Source organism: Megascapheus bottae, chromosome 1 (assembly GCF_031878675.1).
Source record: "Megascapheus bottae isolate mThoBot1 chromosome 1, mThoBot2.hap1, whole genome shotgun sequence".
In the NCBI taxonomy this organism is placed as follows: Eukaryota; Metazoa; Chordata; class Mammalia; order Rodentia; family Geomyidae; genus Megascapheus; species Megascapheus bottae.
Window position 1 is genome coordinate 75,894,435 of NC_143509.1, and position 13,004 is coordinate 75,907,438.

Consider the following 13,004-nt stretch of genomic DNA (forward strand, 5'->3'; position numbering starts at 1 on the left):
CAATGGGTAGACTAGATTTACTCTAGTAACAAATTTAGACTGATAAAGTGTTAGTAAGGTTTGGCTTTTAGAAACTATGTTTTAAAATAGGTAAGAAATAACATACAGCATTTAATTTTCCTACTGACCCATTTATTTCTGCTTCATTTTTTTTGTTTTGTTTTCTGTCACAGGATCTAACTAACTAAAGTGTCCTCCGACATTACTGTGTAGCATAGGACAGCTACAAGTTCATAATTTTGATACATTGTCTTCTCCAGATGCTGGGATAAAAAATTTGTACCACCATCAAACTTGTGACTTACAAATTTAAGATGTAATCCAAAGGAAAAATCCAAGTACTAATTTGCCAGATTGTAATTCTCTGAAAAAAATGTCATTACTTTGCATTTACAATAAAATACTGCAACTACTAATGAATTACATATCTTATAACAAGGGTTTACAGCCAAATTTGTAGCAATTTAGATAAGTTAATTAACTAGACTAGTTGGGTTTGAAAAATGAAACATTTCTATTACAAGGAATATCTGACACTATGAAAATCCTAATCCACATTTTCATCTATGGCATTACATGAGAGGTAATATTTTGGCATCCATTAACTATGCAGAAGGACAGATTTTCACTATAATATCTTTCCTCTGATTTTAAACAAGACTCTTAAAGAGGTTACATTTTACTTTTGCCTTGCTTAGTAATTTTCTCAGATCTTCACTTCTAATAAGTGTACAGATAGTTCACAATATTTATAAAACATAGGATAACATATAATTAAAATTTCTAGTTTCATGCACTGAACTTACTATTAAATTCAAATCTAGTATTACTTGCATCTCAACCTACCTCTGGGGAGATATGCAGAGGTATTATGTGAACAAATATAAACAACAATTCTCTTCAAAGACAAATATCTTAGGATGGGTCCATCTGTGCCAAGGAACTCTAGTCTTTCCCCTCTCCCTGTAGTATTTTCAGGGTATCTAGCCTTACATTGAGGTCACTGATCCATTTGGAATTGATTCTGGTTAGGGTACTATATAAAGATTTACTTATAGTTTTCTGAATGTGTATAGTCATGTGTGAATACTATTTGTTGATGAGACTATCTTTCTTCTATTCTGTGCTTTTGGCACATTTATCAAAGATTGGTTGACCAGAGGTCTGTAGGTTCATTTCTAGGTCTTTGATTCTATTACATTGGTTCTTGGGTCTATATTTTATGCCAGTACCAACCTTTTTATAAAAAAATTACTATAGTTTGTGATAGAGTTTGATACTTGGTATTGATACTCCTCTAGGGCTATTGTTCCTGCTAAGTATTGTTTGTGTTATTTGGGGTCTTCTATTATTCCATATGAATTTTTGGATTGCTTGAAGAATTGCATTGAAGAATGTTGTTGGGGTTCTGAAGGGTATCACAATAAAATTTTAAATAGCTCTGGGTAGTACTATATATGTTTATCTCATTTGGGGAGAGGGATGGGAAGCACAGAAATGATGGGACAAAGGTTAAACCAATTCAGCAGTGATATTCATCAGACACTATTGGAAATGCTATATAACTTGAGGTACAGGAGGGAAATTAGGTTGTAAAAAACTGGGAGATAATGAGGGAGGGGCTGACATTGTCCAAAAAGAAATGTACTTATTACCTGACTTGGGCAACTATAAGCCCTTTGTTTATCACCTTTTACACTAAAATTTTAAAAATTAAAAAAGACTAATAAAAAGGAGACTCAAACTTTTCTGCATATCAATTCTACATAATCACTTTTTTATTTTTATTTTTATTTTATTTTTATTTGGCCAGTTATGGGGCTTGAACTCAGTCCTTGAGCACTGTCCTTGGACTTTTCTCAAGGCTAGAAGCTCTACCCTTTATCCACAGCACCACTTCCAGCGGTTGTCTATGTATGTAGTGCCCAGAAATCGAACCCTGCTCTTCCTGCATGCTAGGCAAGCACTCGTTACCACTAGGCCAAACTCCTGGCCCCTGTATAGTCATTTTGAAGTTGTCCTCTGGAATCTCCCAAGCTCAACAAACTATATTCCTAAATTTCCATCCCTTAAAGGGAAGAATAGAAGTTTGGTTTAGAAATTCTTACACTTTCCTAAATGGCTATTATCACTGCCCTGATAATTTTTCAAAACTGAATCAGGGTAAGTGACATTTGTACATCAAGAGTTGGATTAAGTTTGAGGGGAAAATGCATTCCTTATGAGCTTGTGAACATTTTTGCAGAGAAAAGATGGCTTTCTTTCCTGACTAATATCCAAAACAAATAGCTTTGATGGTAGAGAATTATTAATATTTAGCACTGAGACACCAAAATGGTTGGAAATGGCAATTATATAAAGAATAGACTTACTAGTACATGCCATGGAAGGAGGGTCTTTCTCAGCTCGGAAGTAACCCTTTTCACACTGACAGACGGAAGTGGCTTCCATATAGGTTAAACTATGTGGAGGGCATTTAGAACACTTTGTGTTTCCAGCAAATGCTTTGTAGAATCCTGGTCTGCAAGCTGAAAAAGAAGAAAGAGAATCTCTCTTTAGTTATCACTACAGTTTTTTTTGTTTCAATATATTTTAAAACACATTTTGTATACTTTATACATATTTTGGGTCTCACAGTCAAGTGCCACACAAACAAAGCAAATCAATTTATTTAGTCATTTCAACATGGTAACAGAGCTATAATTTTGAAAAGTTAGCAAAATATCAATGTATTTTTTAATTGCTGGAGATTGAGCCTAGGACTTTGCCTGGGCAAATACTTTGCCATTTGATCCATGCTTAAATCCCAAGCTAAGCTAATTTTTCTAAAAGAATACATGTGTATTTACACTCACATAAACACACACTCATGCAAATAAATGAAAACATCACATTACCTAAGGATGAGGATTTTATATAATTGGAAGTGAAAGAGATGATTTTGTATATTAGTGGAAATAGCATTATGTAGTCCTGAATTATACAATTCAAAATATATTTACAATGTAGTTCTCCCTGAGCCCCTGGGAGAATAAAACAGCTATAAGCCCAGGCCTTTGTATATCTTTAACACTTTTGCTAGCTAGTAGCTTATTTTTCATTTGTGTATGCTACAGAGTATATTTTTACATATTTTTAATAATATATTTAGATTATTTAATATTTTTATAATTGATCTACCCATACAAATTAAGGAAACTTACTAGTTGTGCAGAGTAAAATTTCTATGAAGTTGGTTGTTCAGTATCAAAAATATCATCAGATCAAACATGGAAATTAACAACAGTCTCTTTTCTGACTGCCTGACTGATTAAGATCATGCAGATAATTGGTAAACAGACTATATTATCAAACTATTTCTCTAAACCCTGTGGAAATTTAGAGTATATAAATAAATTATATTTACTCTCACTCATTTTTCTAACTAAAATATTCATTAGAACGTACATAATTTCTAAATTTGAGCTATCACAGATTAGCTATGATTAATCAAAAAATAATACAGAACTAAATTTATCTATAATTTGTCAAGAATATAACTCTTGTCTAATTAGATATGAAATTAAAAATCTTAAAGTACAGAGAAAGTTTTTTATAATTACCTAGATAATTTTAAAAGTTTAGTCTCTCCCCAAATGGAATATTATTAGTCCATTTATAGATAATAAGTAAATTTGGAACGTGCCTTCTCGAAATATTAATGTTTACATTTAAGCATTATGTTAAAGGCCTGTACACAAGAGCTAAATATTTTGTTTTCTTCCATGTGTCAGCCATTCAAATTTCAGCACAGTATTAAGTAAACAAAAAATAGCCAAATTTAATTTATGTAATACAAAAGATTATTTCCTTTTGCAACTATAACAGGAATTAAATAGTAGTTCAGAGCCAAGAGTTTGACTCAGTGGTAAAGTGCTTGACTAGCATGCACGAAGAAACTTGTTCTATTCTTTGGTACCATGTACATAGAAAAAGCCAAAAGTGGTGTTGTGGCTCAAGTTGTAGAGCCCTAGCCTTGCGAAAGCCCAAGGACAGTGCTCAGGCCTTGAGCTGAAGCCCCATGACTGGAAAAAATAAAGAATAGTAGTTTAATAACCTTTCCTTGCTACCAGACGTTCAGTTCACTTACTATTTCCTTTTATTTCCTAAGTGCTTAGTACAAGTTGGCTCTCACCTTGTTGGGCCTGAAATACTTGCTCTTACCTAACCAGATTCTTTTTATTTGCCAGTCCTGGGGCTGGCCCTGAACTCAGGGCCTGACCATTGTCCTTGGGCTTTCCTCAAGGCTAGTGCTCTACCACTTTGGCTATAGCACCACTGCAGCTTTTTTCTATGTATGTGGTACTGAGGAATCAAACCTGGGCCTTTGTGAATGCTAGGCAAACACTCTACCACTAGACCAAACTTCTGGCCCGCAACCAGATTCTTTTTATAAATTGAGTACTCCTTACAGTAAGTCTCTGTTCACAGGTCACTGTGTCAATGAAGGTTTCCCTGAATTCATTGTCAAATTGCAACTCAACTACATAACACAAGTTTCTCCTAATTTCATTTCCATTGCTTGAAAATAACTTTAAATCTGATTCAAGATATAGTTTATATCTAAAACCCTTCCTCACTAGAATGCATGCTTCATCTGCACAAACTTCTGCCTGTTTCCTAAAGTGTACCTCCAGGGCCTAGAAATGTACATTAGTTTCTGTAAAGGTACTTGCTGAATGGATGAGCTATTGAGGCATTCCCTAATCTGTATGAATTTTCCATGTGTTTTGTTCTGCCTCCATCCTTCTCTTCTGTTGAGAAACCTCCTGTCTTCATCACATCCTCATGACCCACTCATCTTGTTAAGGCCTAGCTATCCTTTAGGCTTCATTTTTATTTTTTAGGATGTGATGCCAAACTTCCCGGGCTAGCTTAGATTCTCAGCACATGTGTATCTTTCTCACAATGTTTATGCACTGGCCTGTACTCAATATCGGTAAGCTGCTCAGGAGGAGCAGTGTTCTATGCTTGTGACAAAATAGGTGCTTAATACCTATCTGTTTCATTAAAAGGCACAAAGTTTGAATATGCTCCAAATTAAGTATCTACAGAGAGTCATGGATGTCTGTGGTCAGTGCATGGTAAATTATTGCATTCAATTAAGGGATACACTCATTTAGGAGCTTGAACGTGATTTAACCATGGATGAAAAAAAAGGTTACCCCTCTTATATTTCTAGGAAAACTACAAATAAATATATTTTAATTTTCCTTTCAGAAATTCTTATCAGTGTGACTTTGAATTTGGATCATCTTTTCTTTTTAAGTTTGGATATTCTATACACTAATACATTCATATATATTGATTTCCCTGCTATAACTATTTATATGTGTGTGTATATATGTAAACAGATACAGATATGTAGATATAGAGATATATAAGAATACATATTGTTATAATATTGAAGTTAAAGGTATTAGAGAACTATTATCCTTGGCACTTTCTTTTCTTTATATAAAACATATTGGAATCTACACATGTAGAATCTATACATTTTTTATCTTCTCTCATATTAGATTGTATCTCATCCAGCACCTCAAACTCTCATTATTACCAATACAGGAAAAATTGGCCATTACCATTTTCATAGCATTATAACTGGCATATTTCAAACATATATTTCATTTTCATAAATGCTTGAAAAACTGAATGAATTAATGAATAAAAAGTGAATTCACTAATACTAAAAATAGGATTATTAGAACTCTATACATAAAATAGGTCTTCTGTACATGTCTTTCTTTAGTGGTTTGAAGCTACGTATGTGTTTCTGTTAAAAATAGCTATGAGCAGTTATATCTTGAGAATTTTGTAACTGCTTTCTTTTTTTGTTAGAAAAAATTTTAATTTATGTATTCTTTTTTTGATATTTTATTGTAATTAATAAAAGGGTTACATGATATTTGCCAGATAGAAGGTGCATTAATTCACATACATTGATACCCTTTCACATGTCTTGGTCCCCATTTCCCTCCCACCCAGCCCCCCATCTTGTTTTCCCCCCTTCTCTATCCAATTTCAAATAACCAAATACAAATATATCCAATATATCAGGTAACAAAGTGAGATACTGTAACAATATGAGATAATCAAGGGACAGCAAAAGAGATGAGAGATAACATAGTACCTTAAGAACAACAATAATTCATTATATGGTTTTTGTTTCTATATCCTAGAGGTCCTTTCAATTAGCGTTATACTATATGGCCTTATGTATCAAGGTTTTGCTCTATTGCAAATCTCTGATAGGAGAGCCCAAGGTTTCTACTGATTATGACAAATGAGGGAAACCATAACTGTTTTCTTATAATTTCTGAAATATTCATTTTCCTTCCTTTACCAGGTCCTTATTTCTGCTTCTAATTTGTGCAACTTCTTTTTTTCCCAAACAACAATATAAGCAATTTTTTCTTGCTTGCTTGCAGTCATGATAAGGATACTTTTCAACATATGTCAATACTGAATAGAATATCTTAGCTTTCTAACAGAAAGTGAAAAATTATTGAATATGGCAGTTTCAATGTGTATGATAGGAACTTTTATGTAAATAAACCCTTGCTGCTGCTATGACTTTACTTATTTTAGCCTCTATCATAATCATACATATCAGTTATTTAAATCTGTAAGTTATGGACAATTCCATCCATCTTCTATCTATTGTATGTTTTCTCTCAGCTAAAATCAACCATTTAGTTACTGCAGACTACATTTTAAAATATTGACCATAATATCCTAGTCCTTTTTGCAAGAGTGGCAAATGATTGCTCATTGACTGAATCTTCTCAACTGCCTGGTTTTGTACAGTATGAAAACTAAGAATAGGTTTTACATAAAAGTGAGTGATTGATTTTGACTTTCCATGTACAAAGTTAGATTTTATATGCTATACATTATATAAATTCTATAGTCTTTATAGAATATGTTTCTAATTACCTACTCTCCAAATACAGTCCTAACTCATATTTGTATTTATATTCTTTCACAGATTCACATATATTTGAGAAAATTAATCTTCTACTGCTGAAAAAAATAGATTTCCTGCCACTCATTATTCACAAGCATTGTTTTTAACAAATTTCATAAGAAATTAACATGAAAAAATAATTTCATAAATGCCTCTTTGAAAACTTAGTCACAAGGAAGACAGCAAATATCACAGCTTTTCCCATTTGTCTTTTTAGATTTCAGGTATTTTTATAGGTGGCATGTCTTGTGTTTATTTCTTTAATCCAATCTGACAATCATTTCCCTTTACTTATATGTGTAATTGATGGATATAACATGATTGCTTTCAAGGACAGGTCTTAAGTCTCTCTTGCTACTTGTTTTCTTCTTTATTTTTTCATGTATTTCGCCTCTACTTGGGCCTTCTTTTAGAGTAATGGCACATTTTCTTAATGACGCAGTTCAACTCTTTTGCTAGTATATAAAGCAAAATGTACCTACTCTCTCAAAAAATACCTGTGCCATTTCTCTTTCAGAATACCATTCTCTTATATCATATTCTGTTTTACAAAATCTAGCATCCTTGGTCTCTAGGTATGAGATGGGTTATCTTACTCCACCATCCTTGGAAGACATGCTATTAGATTTTTGTCAGGATGCTAAATTCCAGCAATTGGAGGGCTTTACTCATTTTTGTCATTTCTGAGATGATGTGTTCTGGTTTTATTTTTCAAATTTTATTTTATTGTCATGGTGATGTATAGAGAGGTTAAAGTTACATCCATAAAGTAGTGAGTGCATTATGTTTTTCTCCTTTTCCCTCCCTCACTCCCCCCCCCACAAGTTGCAAAGTTCATTTTCAACATCTGGTTTTGTAACAATTGTTGACAGAGAATAGGATAAACTCAAGTATTTATTTGGACATGTAAATTGTGATTGTGGCTGTTTTCTTTTTCTCCCTCTTCCTTTTGTTCTTCTTCCTTTTGTTGTTGTTGTTGTTGTTCTTCTTCTTCTCCTCCTCCTCCTCCTCCTCCTCCTCCTCCTCCTCCTTCTTCTCCTCCTCCTCCTCCTCCTCCTCCTTCTCTGCTTTCTCCTTCTGTTAGTCCTGGGACTTGATCTCAGAGCCAGCCTGGGTGTTATCCCTGAGCCTCTTTGTGCTTAAGGATAGTGCTTTACGACTTGAGCCACACCACCACTTCTAGCTTTCTAGCTTTTTCTTTCTTTTTTATTTTTTGTCACCACCCTCTAGCTTTTTCTGAGGCAAGAGTTTCATGGTCTTTCCTGCCTGGACCAGCTTTGAACTGCAATGGCTCTCAGCCTCCTGAGTACTTAGAATTACAGGCCTGAGCTATGATGCCTGGTTGTTGCTGCTCCTTTGGATAACTGTTTGGTAGTATCAGCTACAGATGAAGGTTGATTTATAATTTAGTCTAAAATCCCACTCCTTGGGGCTGGGTGTTTGGCCTAGTGGTAGAGTGCTTGCCTTGCATGCACGAAGACAGGGGTTCGATTACTTGGTAACACATACATAGAAAAAAGCTGGAAATGGTACTGAGGCTCAAGTGCTAGAGCTCTAGCCTTGAGAAAGTCCAAGGACAGTGCTCAGGCCCTGAGCTCAAACCCAGGACTGGCCAAAAAAAAAAAAATCATACTCCTTGGTGTATGCCCAATAGAAAAATCCTCAAATACAATGACTGTTTTTCCATTGGTATTTCTGTAAACTTTCATCACTGAGTGAGTTGAATCCTCTATTGGATCTTTGATTTTTGCTTAAAATTCAAAACAAAACAAAACAAAAAGAGGCCTGGGATATAGTAACTGCAGCCTGTAATGCTAGTTATTTGGGAGACTGAGATGGGTGAATTATACTTTAAGGCCATCTCAGGGAAAAGATGTTTGTGAGACTCTCCATTCAAACAAGTGTTTGGACTTTGGTATTCATAGCCAGTGGCAAACGAAAGCTCCACTGAAGGGACTGCAGCTCGTCAGCCTGGGCAATCAGGAAGACCATACCTTAAGAGTAACAAATGAATAAAGGACAGGAGACATGGTGGAAGTGGTAGAGCAACTGCCTAGCATATTTATGGTCCTGAAATCAATCCCCATTGACACCAAAAAAATAAGTTCAAAGTAAATTATCACATTTGTTAAAGGTATATTCAATCTACATTGATAGAGATATGATCCATACTGTAACAGAAATTTGCTGTAATATAATGTCCTTTACAGACAGTTAAAATTTCATTGTCCCCTGCAAAGCAAAGGAAATTAAAATATTGATGGAAATTTACTTGAAGAGTTCTTTCAGTAGCACATTCAAACACACAAATCACAATTGTATCTCTATTTCTTCACAAAGTTTGTGTGTTTTTTTTAATCCAATGATGCGTTTTTCTAGTCCAGAGAATAATTGTTAGGCTTATACCTATTATCAAAGAACTGAGAGACAAAAGGCCATGGGAAATTCTAGTTGGCATATCTTTGTGTAGTTCTTGCTATTGGCAAAAGATGAAATTGCATCTTTATGGCAGGGACTGATATTAATACAACTGACTGCCTTTCTTTTATTGGTATCCTGCACTCTACATTTAGATAAACTTGAATGACTTATCAGTAAAATATGTGATCGGCATTATTTCTTAAAATATTAAAATTCATAAAAGAATTTTAAGGACTTATCTTGTTTTCCTAGATGCTATTGTACCCCAGTGAATGTTAAATTTCACTGCCAAGTAAGTAGAAAGAAGACAGGAAAGATTAGAAAACTAAAACCTAACCATAAAAATAATTTTAATGCTTAAAGGTAAATAAGCATAAATACTTTGTTTCTTCAGAATAGCCTATATAACAAACAACCTAAGGAAAATGTTAAAGTCTCAAATCCATAACTAATAAACTTCTGGTTTTCAAAATAAACAACTTTCCTGGAATGGCACTCTAAGATAACAGAACATAACTATGCAAAATATCTTGCTATCAATTTGAATTTCTTATTCCTTCTTTCCAGAATATTTAAGGTGCATTTTGAACAAACAAATGGAAGCACCATAGAAATATACCACAGGGTAGATGCCTTCCATCCTAAGGAGGGGCTCACATTTAGAAAGATTATAGGAACGCACTATATGCTCTTTCTCAAATATAATTCCAGAATCTGGGTGCTGTACATGCAGCATTCATTTGAAGACTACAGACTAAATAAAAGCAAGCAGAGGTGAAATGGAATGCACATTGAGCTAGCTGGTTATGTGTTAAATATTATCTCACTTTACTCCCTTTTTCTACCTAACTTTCCTTACTGGGATATGATAACCTGAATTTTCATCCTGACATATCTTAGTAATCTATGTTGTGTGGAACAGCATGCTTACAGTTTTTTAAATCTATAGCAGTAATGAAGTAAAGCACATTTTTTCTTTTTTTGTGATAGTTAATCTAACAGCCTTATTTCACAAATGAGGAAATGAAGGCTCTCTCAGTTTCTCAGGGTTACAGAGTTGATGTGAACAAGCTGAAGTTTTTTTTTCTTTTTTATTGTATTTTATTGTTGGTGTAACATATAGAGGGGTTTCAGTTATGGTTACTTCTTGAACATTGATGCCCATCTCATGTTTTTCTTCCATTTCTTCTCCCCCCTCCCAGTCATCTTGTTTTTCCCCTTCCCTTCCTTATTTCAAATAAGCAAATAAATGTATATACAGTATACCCAAAGTTTTTAAAGGGATGTCTACCTGCTACCTTTAAATTACCATGATAAATAGCTTAGCAAAATCTTGTTCAACATTTCATTGGAACTTTCTATGAACACAATATACTTACATCATGTCTCAGATAAGATTCTTTTTTTATTTTCACTGTAAGTATTCTTACCTTTAAGTAGTTGTACAAAGTATTGTTATTTTGATTTTTGCTGAAGGCTAGCACTCTGCCAGTTGAGCCACAGCTCCACTTCTCTTTTTTGTTTGTTTCTTTAGGAACAGTAAATTACAGATAGGAATGTTGCCAATTTTCCTGCCTGGGCTGGCTTCGAATAATTGATCCTCAGACATCAGCATTTTTTTTTCTTTTGTCGTTCATGGGGCTTGAACTCTGGGCCTGGGCGTTGTTCCTGAGCATTTCAGCTCAAGGCTACTGCCCTATCCCTTTAGCTCCAGTGCCACTTCTGGTTTTCAGGTGGTTAATTGGAGATAAGAGTCTCAGGGACTTTATTGCCTGGGCTGGCTTTGCACCTTGATTCTCAGATCTCAGCCTCCTAAGTAGGATTATTATTTTTTCATATATTTTTATTGCAATTAATAGAAGGGTTACATTATATTCACCAGATAGAAGGTGCATTACTTCACATACATTGATACCCTTTCTCATGTCTTGGTCCCCATTTCCCTCCTCCCACCCCCACCCATCATCTTGTTTTCCTCCCTTCCCTATCCGACTTCAAATAACCAAATACAAATATATCCAATATATCAGATAACCAGGTGAAATACTGTAAATATGAGATAACCAAGGGACAGCAAAAGAGATGAGAGATAACAGTACATGAAGGACAATAATCATCCTGAGTAGGATTATAGGCGTGAGCCACCGTGCCAGCTTAGATCTGTGTCTTGAGTAGCTAGGATTACAGGCCACTGGAGCTCAGCTACAGGTTAGATTGTCATATTGTTAGATGACAAGGACATGTTTAAGGATGGAATATGAAATGTGACATCAGGAAAAACTCAGGATTCCAAACTTCCACAGCATTGCTTACAGTCTCTATGTGGATGTGTAATTAGCAGACACGGGGACATAGGGTTTTTGCTGACATGATCAGCCTAGTTGGAATGCAATTTTTTTCACATGTCATACCTCGTCCCACACCAAAGAACCAGTCTATATGTTAATGCACTTGGCTTGAACCTGAATTTATTGATGACTTTATACCAAAGCAGGCCATCTATATACTGTGCTTGGATAACCCAATTTTCATGGAAAACAGGATCTCTTCCAGTCTCAAGCCTGCTCTAAGCATTGCAGGAGCTTCAAATATGTTTTTGTATTGGAAAAGCAGCATCGATAGACTAAGTGTTCTGTTTTAGAGCTATAAGTCTATCTATTTTAAATGCTTATAAACATAATGTTGTACATATCTGTTTGGCTTATATTTATGAGCATGCAAGACTAAACCTTTTAATATGTTTTTATATGATTGCACATCATATTTCCTTACATCAGAACATATTCTATTCAATAAGTAAAAGAAACTATTAGACCCAATTGATTGCATTTGCACCATACTCTAATTTATTTGTCTCTTCTTTTTGTTCCAATTGCATTGCATGTGCTTACCTTACAAGGTTTTACAGTGTTTCACAGGGGTTTTCTTACATGACCATTTTAATACTGGCATGTGACATTAAAAGGAAAAATTATCTTTGCTATAAAATCATCATCTAAGATAGTATTTAAAGTATAGATTACATGCTCAGTAAGTATTTGGTAAATTATACAAATAATTGTACTCAACATTTTAAATGTTCCCTAACTTATAAAATCACATTTTTATATTAGTCAATATTTCTGTTACATTCTCATGTAACTTCTGTAAGGGTTCAAAACACATTGCATTAGTTTAAACTCTTTGATATTAGTTGCTAAATATACACTCTTCAATCATGGACTAATAAGGTATTTTTAAGTTTTACTACACACTTTCATATGTACAAACATGCAAATTTAGAATTTTGGTCTTCATGTTGGGCTGCATATTTTAATCTGATTGCTTATCAAGCCCTCCTTTTAATGCTTTTATAAACTGGATAATTAATTCAGAAATAATGGTGTTACTGCAAAAACTATTGCGCTAATACTGCATTTTCAAATACAATCACTTTTGATTATTCTCAAGTGGAATAACTTTGTAAATGTATAATTAACCACAGTTATTATTCACTCAGCATATAATGAAGAAATAGGGGGCACAGACTGTAAAAGACTTAACCCCTGAGGAGGTATTAGAGGCAAACCTCAAGGTA

The 13,004-nt window shown here is 34.2% G+C and overlaps 1 protein-coding gene across 2 annotated transcripts in view; it reads right to left on the reverse strand.

Moving 5' to 3' along the window:
* Positions 1 to 13,004, reverse strand: part of Epha6 (EPH receptor A6) — a 707,005-nt gene that overhangs the window by 384,831 nt on the left and 309,170 nt on the right. For both annotated transcript variants that reach the window (XM_090347618.1, XM_090347625.1), the window contains one exon: positions 2,373 to 2,528. In XM_090347618.1, coding sequence (XP_090203744.1) covers positions 2,373 to 2,528 — 156 coding nt within the window. The remainder of the gene's footprint in view (positions 1 to 2,372; positions 2,529 to 13,004) is intronic.